Here is an 18479-nt window from a genome sequence, read left to right on the forward strand (position 1 = left end):
AGGGTGTAACCACCAAAGGCAGAGATCATGGGAGCATTCCTAGAGTCTGTCTGCCACAGGGCCAGGATCAAATGCTGGTGGCTGATTGCCAGCTCCACTGTTTATATCTTTCAGCCCCTTTCTGTATGTATAAAAAAGGAGAGAGAGTGATTTTCTACCTCGTAGTGTTGTTAAGAAAATCAAATGAGGTAAATTATTTTGCAAAGTATTGTCTACTCATCTGACTCCTACCTACTTTCAGGTCTGTCTTAAGTTGCAACTTCTGCATGAGGGCTTGGCCAAATATAGTCACCTGCATGAATTTCCTCTTTCTTGTAACAGAAACTGCTTGGCCCACTCATGATTTATACATTACTAAATACTCTTATGTTTCATTAATGAAACATTTATAATGCCTATCTTACCTGTCTGATAAAATTGAAAGCAATCTAAGGACAAGAACTTTCCCCCTATACATAAAATATAAAATAAATCATAAAATAATAATAAATAACAAATAAATAATAAAATAACTAACATTTGTTGAATGATTAGGATGTGTTAGGCACTCTTGTAAGCATTTCATTTTTTGTTACTTCTTCGAATCCTTACAACAGTCCTTTGAGGTAAGTCCTATTATTACTTCCATTTTGCAGATAAGACAACTGTGGCTCAGAGAGGCTAAGGTACTTGAGTCCAGGAGCGGAATTCTTACTTTCCTCACACATTATCTCTTTTGTGTGGTCTAGAGCAGTACACTATACCAAGTAGTTGCTCATTTTGGTCTTTGGTAAATGGAAATGAATTTGTACATTGAGAAAAAACTACACTAGAGTAGTTTGGAGAAGTTCACTTTCCAACTGATGTTCAAGATTGGGCAGCGGGAGGAGAGGGGGTGGGAAATGTGTCCTGGCATCATCACCTGCTTGATGATTTCTTTTGCTGGTAGTAAATCACCATGGCTACCAATGGCCATTTTCTGGGAAGCCTTTTTTGGGAATCCTAACTTAAGATCAAAATCCCTGGGCTAAGTTATGGCAGCTAGGAGGTTACTGTGAACTGGTTCTCATTTCTTATGGTTTCCATTGTTATTAGGGGTCTGTATTCTCATTAAGTCCACTCTGAGCTCTACTGTATTCTCCTTTTAGAGCACTCATCTTTGAATCCTTGGCCAACTCACCTACATCACAGCACTAAGGCTACAAATTCCAGGGCCCCATAATGTGGATTATCTGTGAGAATTCACTTCCAGTTCTGGGGACAGGAGCCTTGGGAAAACCAGGCAATAGGCCAGAGAGAGAGAGAGAGTGGTCAAAAATGACCTGGTCACTCTTACCCTAAACCTTGATCTTTAGCGGAGTAGAGGACTAAATCACTCAGGAAATATTAAATGTTTCACCAGATATTCTTTGTACTATATCTTCTGTTTTTTCTGTTCAAGCAATGCCATTCCGACTTCAATTTTCTTTCATGTCATTTCAGAATAATGCTGGGGAAAAATGGTCTGCCTTTTTAAAAGAACAGTCCGCACTTGCCCAAATGTATCCACTGCAAGAAATTCAGAATCTCACAGTCAAGCTTCAGTTGCAGGCTCTTCAGCAAAATGGGTCTTCAGTGCTCTCAGAAGACAAGAGCAAACGGGTACGTTTGTGAACATTTTAGCATTGATCCCAAGAGTTGAAATATTTGGGAAATATTAAACATTAATATCACCCACAGCAGCTTCCTTTGTTTGAAAAGATAGTAATGCTGATGTTAGAAAAAGCTCTCTCTATCCCTAGGTAAGGTGACCATACAATTTATTATTCAAACTGGAATCGTTTTGAGAGTGAAAAATACTGGTAATAATTATATTCAAACACAGAGTTAAACTGAGATTGTCCCTGGCACTGTGGTGTGTATGGACACCCCCTAGTGTTAGGTCACCTTCCTGAAGGATCAGGCAGCCTGAAGAATACAGTTAGTTTGTGTCAGTGGTTCTCAACTGGGGATGCTTTAGCCCTCCGGGGATATTTGACAATGTCTGGAGACGTTTTTGGTTGCCACAAATACGGGATACTATTGACATCTAGTGGGTAGGGATGCTGCCGAACAGTTCACAATGTATGGGATGGCCCCCAACAACAAAGAATGATCTTGTCCACAATGTCAACAGCAAACTTTTTTTCTGTAAAGGAACAGATGAGAGTAAATATTTTCGGTTTTGTGTATTTAGGTATTGTCTGTGTTACAACTAGTCAACTGTGCTGTTGTATCAGGAAATCAGCTGTAGCTAATATGTAAATAAACAAGTATGGCTGTCTTCAAATAAAACTTTACAAAAACAAGCAGCAGACAGGATTTGGTCTGCAGAACATAGTTTGCAAACCTCTGATATAGCCTATTGAAATATTTTTAATCTAAAATATTTAGCTATTTAAAAAGAAAGTCTTCTTTCTCAGTTGCTTGTCCTCTGGAACTTTGTATGTTCTAATCTGTGTATATAAAAATAAAAGTGTATCAAAAAGGCAAAGATAAAACCATGTGAAATGTATCTTTCTACAAGTTAACATTTATTTTTCTGCATTCTTTGGATCCAATTATCCAACTAATTATCAATCCACTCTACCTTATCCATTCTGTTTCTCCATTTTTCCCCCCACAAGGACACTATGAGAAACCTTGCCTATTCACATATAGACAGCCTGGTCCAGCCTAGGTGGAACCTGGACATTTTATTTTTAAAAAAATCCCCAGATAATTCTAATGTGCAGTCAGGACCGAAAACCACTGAAATTCATGTAAGAGCTTAAAGTGTTTGGGAAGAGGAGGGACTCAAAGGTGCTTAGATTCGATGGAGAGGAAGCAGTAGAGATTGAAGAAGAGGTAGAAAGAGACCGTGAGGGGTTTTGTGCCATGGTAAGGAATTTAGGTTTATTCCTTTGGACTATGGGATTGTGTGGAAGTTTTAAGCGTAAGGTCTATTTCATGTTTTAGGATCACTCTCAAGGCAGAACCAAAGAGAAACAGATCCTTTAATCCAGTGCTTCTTAAATCAATCTGAGGGAGAGAACCATTTCCTTCCTTCCTTCCTTCCTTCCTTCCTTCTTCCTTCCTTCCTTCCTTCCTTCCTTCTTTCCTTCCTTCCTTCTTTCCTTCCTTCCTTCTCTTCCTCCTTCCCTCTTTCTCTCCTCCCTCCCGTCTTTCCTTTCTCCCTCCTTTATTCCTTTATTTCCAATACATTGCAGATCAATACTTGCTTAAGTTCACTGATTACAAGCTTAGATGTCATGGAAATATCAAACTGTTTTCCCAAGTTTATAAACTTTTATTCTCTTAATTCCTGTACTTATCACAGAATGGAACCAAACTATTTGCTCATGTGCACTGGTCCACGGATTACACCTGGAGTATCACTGCTTCACTCTGTCACCTTCACTTTACCTACAGGGTAAAGTTTAGCAACTTTAGTATGGCATAGATGGTCCCTCGTGATCTGGCCCCTGCTTATCTCTCCATTCTCATGTCTTTCATTTCCCTTAATGAACACCGTCACTCCAGTTTCATTCAACATCTCACTGTCCCCTGGGAATGCCTTGTCTTTTCCAACCTCCTTCCATCTTTTAGACTCTTCCCTCTACCTCCCTTCTCTACATGACCAATGCCTACTTCTTCTCCAAGACACAGCTCTTATCTTCCCTTCTCTTTGGACCCATTCTTGAATCTCCAGGTTATTAGTTATTAATTTCTCCCTGCTTCTATACTACTGCATCACTTTTTGGTGACAGTTATAGCACTTGTCATTCTGTTATGTATTAATAGTTACTGATTTCATGGCTGCCTCACTGTCCTATGACTTTACGGTCTTTGACTTGTTCATTTCAGAACTGTCAGAGTGTAGGACATATTACAGGTTCAATAAATGCTGAACGAAACAAAAAATGCACTTCTCTGTGTTAATTCTTTGGGTTTTGGTAGATCTGGTTATTTCAATTACTCCATATATATTTATTATGTGCTCATAGCACTTTGTGCTAGTTGACAGTGGGAAAACTTAACTGGGCTATTCCTTCTCTACATGGCAAAGAAGTAAATTGCTGTATTTTGAGGAATCAAAAAATCATGTGGCCAAAAGGGTATGTTTATATTAGCATTCTCTTCAGCAAAATTTCCATTGTTAACATTGTTTATTATCTTAAATTTGCAGTTGAACACAATTCTAAATACAATGAGCACCATCTACAGTACTGGAAAAGTTTGTAACCCAAGTAATCCCCAGGAATGCTTATTACTTGATCCAGGTAGGCTACTAATTTTGAGTAGTGATTATGAAATTTACTTTTCTCCCAAGTTTTAAAAATGATTGCAAATATGTGTGTTTCAACACATACATGGTCTTTTAACTTTCTTGTAAATTTTATCACATTTACTTAATTTAATCAAGTCAATAAGTAAGTTATTTCAGTGGTTTATTTTCTCTGCAGACGTATTTTGGAACTATAAGGGCAAGGAAATGAATGAATCATGAGATTTTATTTAACCACTTTATGACCTGATGTCTGCCAACCTTACTTTTAATTCTTTAAAGTTCATGTAGTTATTTACAAATAAAATTTTTACAAATGCATCTTTTCTTGTCTTTGTGTGCTTTGGGATAACAGGTTTGAATGAAATAATGGAAAAGAGTTTAGACTACAATGAGAGGCTCTGGGCTTGGGAAGGCTGGAGATCTGAGGTCGGCAAGCAGCTGAGGCCATTATATGAAGAGTATGTGGTCTTGAAAAATGAGATGGCAAGAGCAAATCGTAAGTTTGCTGATCTGTAGAGGTCCTGAAGTTCTCTGTGTGGCCGCGGGGCTATTTCTTCTGCGTTACCAAGCCTGCCCTTTGATATCAGGGATACTCCTCAATTAACAATCATCTCCTGAACAATTCAGATTACCTGTTTTAAAAAGAAATTACTGGGGAAAAAGAAAAGGTGCACTGGTATTCTACAATTCAAGAAGCTCAATAATGAGACTCAACTACAAGGCCTAAAATAAATTATCCAGGAATTATGAATTATAAGTAATCTAGGAAGATCTCAGACCCCTAAAAGTTCCTGAGGGAGTCTGGGGATTAAGGGGGGATCCCATTTCTCAGGATGAGAGACAGAGTCACTGTCTTTTGTCTAAAGCCCCCACAGTTCACTTTCAAAGGTCATTTGTGTGTCTACCTTAGGGCGATACCCCAGAAAGAAAAAAAAATCAGATTAGTTTAGGCTGGAAATGTATTATTTTCTGCAGTTGTAATTATATCTCAAATTATGTGGTCATAAAAAATCTTAACATAGGAAGGGATTTCCATATCTCTTAACTTATTCTCTTCCCTGAATAGTGAGCTGAAGTCATGGAATCATTATTCACATTGTGCTTTGATGATTTACTGCCCGCTGAGGTTGAGTAAGGAAGAATTTTTTCCCCCATTTGTTGTTTTAAAATTTCCTTCACTGCCACTTAAATGCAATATTCTTAAGCCTTACGCAAGCTGGAGACAATAGCTTATCACCATTTTTAAAACAATATCCTGCATGTCCTTTCATCCAAATATTTATTTCTGTCCTCATCTTCCTGGTCATTAATTGCAAATGTGAATGTAAAAATAAAAATTATTAAATTATGTTTACAAACTTTATTAGCTAATACCCTAACACAAGCTTGTGTTTCCTGATGGTGAGATACTAAAGGAAGCACATAGAAACATGCTATTGATACATATAATTTGCAAACAAACACAGGTTCACTGTGGCAAAGTCTAAGATGAGTTGGGTCTGATCTAAAAATACAAGGCCATGAACAAAAGAAGAATTTAAAAACTTAGAGATCCAGTCACATATTTTAAAGCTAAAGATACAAACTGATGTATCAAGAGAGTACACACCCAGAATTGAGAGACTAGGAGTGTGCTTCTTTCGCTTACCAGCTGTGTGATCTTGGACAAGCGATTTAACCACTCTAAGCACAGGTTGTTAGTGGGAATATAAACTGGTGAAGCTGTTTTGGAAAAATAGTATGAGAATTCCTAAATAAATTAAAAATAGAATTACCATATGATCCAGCAATCCCTCTCCTGGGTATATACCTAAATTAGATGAAATTAATACTTCATAAGGATATCTACACTGCCATGTTCACTGCAGCATTAATCGAAATAGCCAAGATAGGGAAACAACCTAAGTGTTTGTCAAAGGGTGAATGAATAAAGAAACTGTGGTAGGTATATGGAATGGAATATTATTCAGCCTTAAAAGAGGAGATCCTGTCATTTGCCTCAACATGGATAGACCTGGAGGACATTATGCTAAGTGAAATAATCCAGACATAAAAAGAAAAATATAGCATCATCTCACTCAAACGTGGATTCTACAAAAAAATCAAATATACAGAGGTAGAGTCATCGTGATTACCAGAAGTGAGGTGGAGCGGGGTGGAATATGGGGAGAAGTGGGTTAAAGGATACAAAGTAGCAGACATGTAGGATGAACAAGTCTAAAGATCTAATGTACAACGTAAGGACTATAGTTAATAATAATGTTTTGTATTCAGGATTTTTGCAAAATGAGTAGATTTTAGCTGCTCTTCCATGGGGGGACAATGCTCAACTATGTGAGATGATAGATATGTTAATTTTATTTACTATAGTAACCATTTTATTATATATGTATCTCATAACATCATGGTGTACACCTTAAATATACACAATAAAATTTATTTTAAAATAAACAGGCTGTTACTCTGCATAGTGAGAGTTATAATAATGACAATATTGTATGGTTCTTGTGTTTATTAAATAAAATAATACATTTAAACTCCTGGCACAGAGCAAGTGCTTAAACAGAGATTACTTAATGTTATTATTCGTTTGCATCCCTTTGAGTTGATGTTTATCACAATAAAAATGTGATAAGCCTTTACATTTCTTTTAACCTCCCAGCAAGGCTAGTCGATGTATATTGTGCTCTCTCTCTTTCTTTCCCTTATGTTCTTCCCTTTCTCTTAAAAAAAAAAAAAAACAGATTATAAGGACTATGGGGATTATTGGAGAGGAGACTATGAAGTAAACGGGGTAGATGGCTATGACTACAACCGCGACCAGTTGATTGAAGATGTGGAACGTACCTTTGAAGAGGTAAGCAGGGAACTGTACACAGAAACAGCTGTGGGGCAGTGTATGGGAAAGAGGGACAGCGACTAAAGGCATTCTGGCTCATTCTTAACACATTGGTCAGCCATTCCCAGGCCTCATAAAGTTATGGAATATTAGAGTTTGAAAAGATTTTAGAGAATAATAGGACAGTCCTACAGATGATCAGAATTGCTCTGCTTTCCTCCTTCTTTCAGTCACTGACCATTAATTACCAATAGAAAGACTATAGGAATGAAATATTATAAGAAGAAATGGTCCTTTAGCTTATAAGTAGGAATGATCTTCTTGAGCTACCTGGGGCTGGCACTGTCTTCCTGTGTTAGCAGAACTATAGACTTTGCTTCCTTCCTCAGGACAATTGATACTATTACTTTAAGCTAGTCTTCATAGGGAAGAGAGAGTTTTGTGAACAGAAATGTCTCACGGATGTTTTTCCTTCATTTTGGCCCCATGCCTCCCCTTTACCTGCACCTTCAAACTTCTAATGTGAGTTACCTTGTCACAGCCATAGTTTGGCAGAGCTATCAAAAATGGAAGTAAGATAAACAACTCCCCGAAAAGGAAATGGGGAGAAGACTTGAATAAGTACATCATCAAAGAAATGACACAAATGGCAAATAAGAAAATAAAAAGTTATTAGGGAAATGCAAATTAAAGCCATGATGAAAATCCCCTCCACACCCACCAGAATAGCTATGATTAAAAAGACGGACAATACCAAATATTGGGGAAAATGTGAGACGCTGGAGCCCTCTTACACTGCGGGAAGAAATGTAAAATGGGGCAGTCACTTTGGAAAACAGTTTGGCAATTTCTTAAAAAGTTAAGCACACACTTACCATGACTCTTAAGTTTCTATGTGAAATAAATGAAAACATATATCCTTATCCATAGAAACACATACACAAATGTTCATGGCAGCCATATTCATAATAGCCCCAAACTGGAAAACTCAGCTGTCCTTCAACTAGTGAATGGATAAACAGACTCTGATATACTCAGAGTGGCCAGAGATAGGAGTGGAACTGACTACAAGAAACCTTTTGTGGTTATAGAAATGTTAAAAAACTAGATAGTGGTGATGGTTTCCCAGTAGTTTTAATTTATTGAAACTCATGGAACTACACTCTTGAAAATGGGTGAATTTTATAGTATGTAAAGTATACCTCAAACTGAAACAAAGGAAGGAGGTAACAATCTTAAAAATGAATATATATTTTTTGCATCTGCTTTTATTTTGGGACCTGTGTTCTCCCAAGTATGTTTATCGACTTATGCAGTGGAGTTATCATCAATATCTAGGAAGAAGGAATACTTTTAAATTTTCCAGAAATTTGAGAGAAGAAGAATTATAATTTGGTGAAATTCTACTTGTTTAAAGAATCTCTTATTTCTAGTGTTGTTGAATGGAAATTAGAATTGGTTACTGTTGGTCTTAAACTTTCTTCCTGCGCTTTTCAGATTAAACCATTATATGAACATCTTCATGCCTATGTGAGGGCAAAGTTGATGAATGCCTACCCTTCCTATATTAGTCCAACTGGATGCCTTCCTGCTCATTTGCTTGGTAAGAAGCCCATGAATTCTTCATGTACTTGGCTCTTTGTTATTTCTAACAATAAAATTGCCTTTTTGAGTGAGCCTTAACATAAAACTTTTGAAAAATTCTGTAAGTGGTAACATTGTAGAAATCACATTTTGAAAGCATTTTCTTCAACCAAAAGTCTATTTTAAACAATTCTCTATTGTATTACTTTTTTATACATAAAGAGTTATTATTTTGGCTGCAATTCAAATGATAAAGGGGTTATTTAAGATAACTAGAGAAAGAATTACAGGCTCAAATGAGAGTGGAAATGGGAAAATAATTTTTAGCATTTAAGTTGGTTGGCTAAGCTCTTAAGGTGGAATTTGAGATTTTAGTATCATATCATCAGAGGAAAAAAGCTTGGTTGGCTGGGGGTGGTCGGGGTAACAGAAAGGTATAGCTTGGGCGAAAGCTTCCTAACTTCATTCTAGACCTCACCAATTACTTTTGCTGAAAAGTGCTTGGCTTGGAATCGCATGAGTGAAGAATGAAAGTGACCATCTTCTCCTCTCCCACCGCAGCAACTGAGGCCAAATAAAATATAAATATTTGAAAATTTCATGCCATGCATACATAGCATTTCTACTGTAGTCAAACTAAGTTGCAGGAAGCTAATCTCCTTCACAGCCAAACCTTGTGTCTGTCAGCAGGAGAGAATGCGGAGAAAGGACCTGTGGAGACTTTTAACTCTAAAGTAATGTGGAAATCCTTTCTACAAAGTCAATAGCAAGCATTATTTAGTAATTCAGTTTCTGCTTAAACCTGTCTGGTGTGATGGGATAATTTCTTCATTCCAATGCAGACTAATTTACTGCTACCTGGAACCGATGTAACACAATTCTACCTTATGTGGAACTTAAGCAACACCCCTCTGATGACTTCCATTCATTAGTCTTATTTCCATGCTATGAGGTTACCCAGAATGTCAATTCCTATTCTACAAGATGACCTTCCAGATATTCATAAAGAACCATCATATAAGATACAGCATAGTACTTGGTGCAATACATTTTCGTGACTATTATTGTTATTGTCATGTTTACACTGTTTTCTTTTGTCAAGTTAAATATCTTATACATTATCGACCATTCCTTAAAACCTCACTTTTCTATAATTGTTCTCATTTTGATGAACTGTACTTTGTCAATGTGCCTCCTCAATTATCATGCTCAGAGATGAACAGTTACTCCAGATGAGGTTTGACCAACATAAAGAAAGACATGGTACCATGACTACCTTTGTTCTAGACACTATACTTCTATTGATTTAGCTCAAGGTCACATTTATGCTTTAGAAGCCAGGCCATACTGTTTGTTGGCTCATTTTTGGTCTTTTAGATGTGCACTGTGCTTTAGCCTAATGCCACATATATGTTTTTATGATGGTTAAGTTTTTCTTTAAAATTTAAGCATAGGACTTCACATGTATCACTACTAAATTTTATCTTTTAAAATATAAGTTTATAGAGTTTTTTTTTTTTTTTTTTTTCAGATGGAGTCTCACTCTATCACCCAGGCTGGAGTGCAGTGGCTGATCTCAGCTCACCGCAACCTCTGCCTCCTGGGTTCAAGCAATTCTCCTGCCTCAGCCTCCCAAGTAGCTGGGATTACAGGCTCAAGCCTCCACGCCCAGCTAATTTTTGTATTTTTAGTAGAGACAGGGCTTTGCCATGTCTCTACTATGTTGGCCAGGCTGGTCTCAAACTCCTGATCTCAAGTGATCTGCCTGCCTCAGCTCTGCAAAGTGCTGGGATTACAGGAGTATTCTTCATGAAGTTTCTTGCCCCATTTCTTTGGCACCAGGATTCTGGTCCCGCTCTTAGATTGACTTTTTCTAGATACATCTTCTTTTTCATGGTCTCTGGCCTTGAAATACAACTTAACATTTGTTTGAGATGTTTACAAAGTCACCAAGTTAAGTACACGAATATAGGAATAAAAGTGGAATTTAGTCACCAGTTAGTAGAAGTTCCTGAATGATGATCTTATATGACCTCTTTTGAAGCAAACATTGGGAATTACTAACAGCTTAATTTGTAATATTTTGTACCATGGGTGGTGGATTATAGAAATCTCTTTCTAATTTACAGTATCAGTGATGGTCCATATATTTAATAAATTATGTCTACATTTCTGCTGCTTTGTCATATACTAACAGATTTTTTTTAAAAAATAGGTGATATGTGGGGTAGATTTTGGACAAATCTGTACTCTTTGACAGTTCCCTTTGGACAGAAACCAAACATAGATGTTACTGATGCAATGGTGAACCAGGTAGGAAAAAGAGCCCTTAAAAACTAAATCTAAATTCTCAACTTCATTTATTTTTATGTCATCCTTCTATTTTTATTTTTATGTGAAACCATGTAAATAAAAAATTTAAGCTAATTGAAATTTATTTCTTACATAGCTATATTTTCATGGAAAAACAGTTTACAATGGCCTCAGATACCTTGAATTGCAGGTGTAGTATTGATCTCATTGAAAGGTATTTAAAATGCAGATTACCTGAGTTTTCCGTTAAGCAGTAAGATGTAGAATTGTCAACTGGTTGGTATCACTCTTTCCAAAGTTTGTCATTGCTAAGTAACTAGCCAGTAATCTCTATGGATAGTAAAAACAAGAATATTAGGAGGGGATTTTTGCATATTAAAAAGTATTAGTGTTAAAAATATTACAAGAATCTTTAAAAACAATTTTAAGTAACACCTTTATTACTACTTTGGTTTAATTATTTAGATGTGCTGGGTTCCTCAAAACACAAGTAAGTATATAGCCCACAGACCCAATAAAGCAACTACACAATCGAGACTACAAAGCAACCAGCTAACAACAGCATGACAGGAGCGCTTCACCTAACAGATTGAGAGTGGCAAATTGGAGAGAAAAACAAAACCTAACCCTCTACTGTCTTTGAGACCCATCTCATGTGTAATGACACCCATGGGCTCAAAGTAAAGGGATGCAGAAAGATCTATCATGCAAATAGAAAACAAAAAAGAGCAGGGGTTGCTATTCTTGTATCAGATAAAACAGACTTTAAACCAACAACAGTAAAAAAGGACAAAGAGGGTCATCACATAATGATAAAGGGTTCAATTTAACAAGAAGACTTAACTATCCTAAATATATATGTACCCAACATTGGAGTACCCAGATTCATAAACATAGCACTTTTAGACCTAGGAAAAGACTTAGACATCCAGAAAATAATAGTGGGGGACTTCATCACCCCACTGACAGTGTTATACAGATCACTGAGGCAGAAAACTAACAAAGAAATTCTGGAAATTCTGGACTTAAACTTAACACTTGACCAATTGAACCTAAGAGACATCTATAGAATATTCCACCCAACAACTATGGAATATACATTATTCTCATCTGTATACAAAACATACTCTAAGACTGGCAACATGCTCAGTCATAAAGCAAGTCTCAATACATTCAAAAAATTAAAATTATACCAAGCATATTCTCAGACTGCAGTAGAATAAAAATAGAAATCAATACCAAGAGGAACTCTCAAAACCATGAAATAACCTGGAAACTAAACAACTTATTTCTGAATGACTTTTGAGTAAACAATGAAATTAAGGCAGATATCAACAAATTCTTTGAAACAAATGAAAACAGAGACACAGCATACCAACAGCATATCTGGGATGTGGCAAAAGCAATGTTAAGAGGAATGTTTATAGTGCTAAATGCCTACATCAAGAACCTAGAAAGATATCAAATTAATAATCTAACACCACACTTTAAGGAACTAGGAAAACAAGAACAAACTAATTCCAAAGCTAGAAAAAAAGAGAAAACTAAAATCAGGGCAGAATTAATGAAATTGAGACCTAAAAAATCATACAAAGGATCAACAAAATGAAAAGTCAGTTTTTTAAAAGGATAAACAAGATGGAAAGACCTCTAGCTAGATTAACAGAGAAAGAGAGAAGATCCAAATAAGCACAATCAGAAATGACAAAGGTGACATTGCAACTGATCCCACAGAAATACAAAGGATCCTCAGAGACTGTTACAAACACCTCTATGCACATGAACTAGAAAATCTAGGGAAAACAGATGAATTCCTGGAAACACACAACCTCCCAAGACTGAATCAGGAAGAAATTGAAACCCTGAACAGACCAATAATTAGTTCTGATATTGAATCAATAATTTAAAAACTTACCAACTAAAAAAACAAAAAAAGCCCTAGACCAGATAGATTCACAGCTGAATTCTACCAGATGTAAAAAAGAAAAGCTGGTACTAATTCTACTGAAACTATTCAAAAAAATTGAGGAGGAAGTTTTCCTCTCTAACTCTTCTATGTGACAAGTATCATCCTGATACCAAAATCTGGCAAAGACACATGGAAAAACAAACTACAGGCCAATATATTTGATGAATAGAGACACAAAAATCCTCAATAAAATACTAGCAAACTGAATCCAGCAGCACATCAAAAAGTTAATTCACCATAATCAAATAGGCTTTATTCCTGGGATGCAATGTTGGTTCAATATACGCAAATCAATAAATGTGATTCACCATATAAATAGAATTAAAAGCAAAAACCATATGATTATCTCAATAGATGCAGAAGAAGCATTTGATAAAATCTAACATCCTTTCATAATAAAAATCCTCAACAAACTAGGCATTGAAGGAACATACTTCAAAATAATAAGAGCCATCTATGACAAACCCACAGCCAACATCATACTGAATCAGCAGAAGCTAGAATCATTCCCTTTGAGAACTGGAAAAAGTCAAGGATGCCCACTTCATCACCCATATTCAACATAGTACTGGAAGTTCTAGCCAGAGCAATCATTTAAGAGAAAGAAACAAAAAGCATCCAAATAAGGAAAGAGGAAGTCAAATTAGCTCTCTTTGCTGATGATATGATTCTTTACCTAGAAAACTTTAAAGACTCCTAGATGTGATAAATGACTTCAGTAAGCGGGGGCATACAAAAATGAATGCACAGAAATCAGTAGCGTTTCTATATACCAAAAACTGAGAGCCAAATCAAGAACACAATCTCATTTACAATAGCCACAAAAATTAAAACATCTATGAATACATCTAATCAAAGAGATGAAAAATCTCTACAAAGAGAAGTACAAAAAACTGCTGAAAGAAATCATAGGTGACACAAACAAATGGAAAAACATCCCATGCTCATCGATTTGGAAGAATCAGTATCATTAAAATGGCTATACTGCTTAATGCAATCTACAGATTCAATGTTATTCTTATCAAGTTATCATTATTTTTCACAGAATTGGAAAAAGCTACTCAAAAATCCATATGGAACCAAAAAAGAGCCTGAATTGCCAAAGCAATCCTAAGCAAAAAGAACAAAGCCAGAGGCATCACATTACCTGACTTCAAACTATACTACAAGGCTACAGTAACCCAAACAACATGGTACTAGTACAAAAACAGACACATAGACCAATGGAACAGAATAGAGAACCCAGAAATAAAGCCACACACTTACAGCCATCTGATCTTTGACAAAGTCAACAAAAATAAGCAATGGGGAAAGGACTCCCTATTCAATAAATGGTGCTGGGAAAACTGGCTAACCATATATGGTTATGCAGCTTCACTTTTTATTCTGCAGTGGACTTTTCCCAGGAGTATGTTACGTATGCTAAAATGTTCATTGCATTGCTTCTTACAGATTTAAAACTATTAACAAGCAAAGGTTCAGCAATGCACAAATAGCAAATTATGGTGCAATTATCTGAGAAAATTTTATAAGGCAAATAGAAGTATAATTAGGTATTCTACTCAGAAATGTAGAATTTTAGTTGAATGAACAAAAATACATAATTTATAACTATAATATCATTTCATCAACAGAAGGGAACACAGATAATTTTTTTTTTTTTTTTTTTTTTTTGAGATGGAGTCTCACTCTGTCGCCCAGGCTGGAGTGCAGTGGCGTGATCTCCGCTCACTGCAACCTCCGCTTCCCGAGTTCAAGTGATTCTCCTGCCTCAGCCTCCTAAATAGCTGGGACTACAGGTGCACACCACTATGCCCAGCTAATTTTTATTTTATTTTATTTTTTATTTTTAGTAGAGACGGGGTTTCACCATGTTGGCCAGGCTGGTGTCCAGCTCCTGACCTCGTGATCCACCCGCCTCAGCCTCCCAAAGTGCTGGGATTACAGGTGTGAGCCACCGCGCCTGGCCTGAGAATTTTTAAATTTAAATTTTAATTTTAAATTCAAGGAGTTCACGTGCAGGTTTGTTACAAGGGTATATTGCGTGATACTGACGTTTGGGCTTCTATTGGTCCTATCAACCAGATATGAACATAGTACTCAATAGGAAGGTTTTCAGACCTTGCTGCTCTTCTCTCCCTCCCTCCTTTTGGAGTCCCCAGTGTCTATTGTTCCCATCTTTATGTCTATATATACCCAAGGTTAGCTTATAAGTGAGAACATGTGATACTTGGTTTTCTGTTTCTGCATTAATTTACTTAGGATGACAGTCTTCAGCTGCATCCATGTTGCTGCAAAAGACATAATTTCATTATTTTTATGGCTGTATAGTATTCCATGGTATATATGTACCACATTTTATTTATTTATTTCTTTGGGTTGATTCCTTGTCTTTGCTATTGTGAATAGTGCTACAATAAACACCTGAGTGCAGGTGTCTTTTTGGTAGGACAATTTATTTTCCTTTGGATATATACACAGTAACGGGATTGCTGGGTCGAATGGTAGTTCTATTTTTAGTCCTTTGAGAAATCTCCAAACTGCTTTCCATAGTGGATGATCTAATTTACATTCTCACCAACAGTGCGTAAGTGTTCCCTTTTCTCAGCAGCCTCGCCAACATGTTATTTTTTGACTTTTTAATAGTGGCCACTCTGACTGGTGTGAGATGGTATCTCATTATGGGTTTTGATTTGCATTTCTCTGATGTTTTGAAAATATTTTCTCCCATTCTGTAGGTTGTCTGTTCACTGCATTCTGTAGGTTGTCTGTTTACTGCAATTCTGATTGTGCTTATTTGGATCTTCGCTCTTTCTCTGTTAATCTAGCTAGAGGTCTTTCCATCTTGTTTATCCTTTTAAAAAACTGAATTTTTATTTTGTTGAACCTTTGTATGATTTTTTAAGTCTCAGTTTCATTAATTCTGCCCTGATTTTAGTTATCTCTTTTTTTTCTAGCTTTGGAATTAGTTTGTTCTTGTTTTTCTAGTTCCTTAAAGTGTGGTGTTATATTATTAATTTGATATCTTTCTAGGTTCTTGATGTAGGCATTTAGCACTATAAACATTCCTCTTAACATTGCTTTTGCCACATCCCAGATATGCTGTTGGTATGCTGTGTCTCTGTTTCCATTTGTTTCAAATTGCTGTACAGCAGTTTTTTAGTTTAATTAGGTCTCACTTGTCAATTTTTGTTTCTGTTGCAATTAGTTTTGAAGACTTACAAATTCTTTGCCCATGCCAATGTCCAGAAGAGTTTTTCCTAGATTTTCTTCTGGGATTTTTATAGTTTGAGGTCTTGTATTTAGGTCTTTATTCCATCTTGAGTTAATTTTTGTATATGATGATTGGTAGGACTCTAGTTTCATTCTTCTGCATCATACTTCTATTTGCTCAGGTAAATGATTTGCCCAAAGTCACAAAGACAGTCATTGGCAACTAAGGATTGAACTCAGAACTCCTAATAATTTCAGCCTGGTTTTCTATTCATTCATTCATTGTTCATTCAACAGATGTTAACTGTATTTCCTAATCTACACTGTTTTGGTATAGGTTCATTCTACTTAAGAATGTCATACTCATCAATACCGATTGCCTGACAGTAAGTCCTTAATTTTTAAACCATCTATAGGCTCATATCCTGTTTCTTATTCCCAGGGCTGGCAAAGGAGAGAAACCAGACTTGACTGGTCTTTGGGATCAGAGGAAGTTTTCTGTTACTAAAAGTGATTCATAGACTAGCTGCCAATTACACAAACTTAGCTCACCTAATGTAGGCCTTATCTCCTAAGCAGGCTTGGTCAGCTCCTGAGACTTGTTACCAGAAGAGTTTTCTGGGTGGCAGATGCCTACTGCTGCCTCTTTTTAGTCCCAGAACACTGTGAAAATTTGGACTTCATACAGATCATGAAGCCAAGGCCCAACTACCCATTGGCTGCTAGGCCACATCTGGGCCTTTTTGATTCCAAAAGCCTATGCCTTCAGGTCCACCTTATAGTTTATGTCTTCCACCAAGTCTAATACAGGGCCTTTCCCCTTGAAGGAGATCAATCAACGATTGTTGGCTTGAGTAGAAAAGTTGTGTTTTTACTTGGAATATAAAAAATAAAACCAAGAAAACATTATCAATAATCATACTCAGTCTACTGTTCACATTTTCATGTACTACCTCATTAAGTTGCTCATATATTCTACTTTTTTACTTACTATTAAATTGCATTTTATAATATCAATTAAAATTCTCAGATTAAAAAATTTTATGGATACATACTAGGTATGTGGGATACATGAGATGTTTTGATACAGGCATGCAATATATAATAATCATATCATGGAGAATGGGGGCATCCACCCCCTTAAGCATTTTTCCTTTGAGTTACAAATGATCCAATTATACTCTTTTAGTTATTTTTAAATGTACAATTAAATTATTATTAACTATAGTCACCCTGTTGTGCTATCAAATAGTACACTTTATTTTGACAGGATCTCACTCTGTCACCCGGGCTGGAGTGCAGTGGCACGGTCTCAGCTCACTGCAACCTCTACCTCCTGGGTTCAAGCAATTCTTCCACCTCAGCCTCCCAAGTAGGTGGGATTACAGGTGTGCCCCTCCATGCCTGGCTAATTTTTGTATTTTTAGTAGAGACGGGGTTTTGCCATGTTGGCCGGGTTGGTCTCAAACTCCTGGTGTCAAGCAATCTGCCCGCCTTGGCCTCCCAAAGTGCTGAGCCACCACACACAGCCTCATTCTTTCTATTTTTTTGTACCAATTAACCATCCCAACCTGCCCCTGCCACCTTCCCACTACTCTTTCCAGCCTCTGGTAACCATCCTTCCACTCTGTTTGTCCATGAATTCAATTCTTTTGGTTTTTTAGATCCCACAAATAAGTAAGAACATGTAATGTTTGTCTTTCTGTGCCTGGCTTATTTCACTTAATATAATGACCTTCAGTTCCATCTATGTTGTTGCAAATGACAGGATTTCTTTTTTTTTATGGCTGAATAGTATTCCATTGTGTATGTGTACCACATTTTCTTTATCCATTCATCTATGGATGGACACTTAGGTTGTTTCCAAATCTTGGCTATTGTGAATAGTGCAACAAACATGCAAATAGTGCAACAAACATATCTGTTCAAAATACTGATTTCCTTTCTTTTGGGTATATACTTAGCAGTGGGATTGTTGGATCATATGGTAGCTCTATTTTTACTTTTCTGAGGAACCTCCAAACTGTTTTCCATAGTGGTTGTACTAACTTACATTCCTACCAACAGTGTAGGAGGGTTCCCTTTTCTCCACACCCTCACCAGCATTTGTTATTGCCTGTCTTTTGGATCTAAACCAAAACATTTTTCATAAATATAATTTGGGTGGCTGCACATTATTCTGTTTTTCAAAGGTATCATTATTTAACCATTCTGATGGTCGTTTCAACTTTTTTCTCTATTAAAAGTAATTCTCAGTGTAATTGTTGAATCTAATTTCTGATAATTTTTTAGGT

At 36.4% G+C, this 18479-nt stretch overlaps 1 protein-coding gene across 2 annotated transcripts in view; it reads left to right on the plus strand.

Moving 5' to 3' along the window:
- The window catches only part of ACE2 (angiotensin I converting enzyme 2), a 54763-nt gene that overhangs the window by 11231 nt on the left and 25053 nt on the right, over positions 1 to 18479 (plus strand). For both annotated transcript variants that reach the window (XM_021933040.1, XM_021933041.2), the window contains 6 exons: positions 1462 to 1620; positions 4166 to 4259; positions 4620 to 4763; positions 7012 to 7124; positions 8604 to 8709; positions 10906 to 11003. In XM_021933040.1, the coding sequence (XP_021788732.1) occupies positions 1462 to 1620; positions 4166 to 4259; positions 4620 to 4763; positions 7012 to 7124; positions 8604 to 8709; positions 10906 to 11003 (714 nt within the window). The remainder of the gene's footprint in view (positions 1 to 1461; positions 1621 to 4165; positions 4260 to 4619; positions 4764 to 7011; positions 7125 to 8603; positions 8710 to 10905; positions 11004 to 18479) is intronic.

This window comes from Papio anubis, chromosome X (genome assembly GCF_008728515.1).
Source record: "Papio anubis isolate 15944 chromosome X, Panubis1.0, whole genome shotgun sequence".
Lineage (NCBI taxonomy): Eukaryota > Metazoa > Chordata > Mammalia > Primates > Cercopithecidae > Papio > Papio anubis.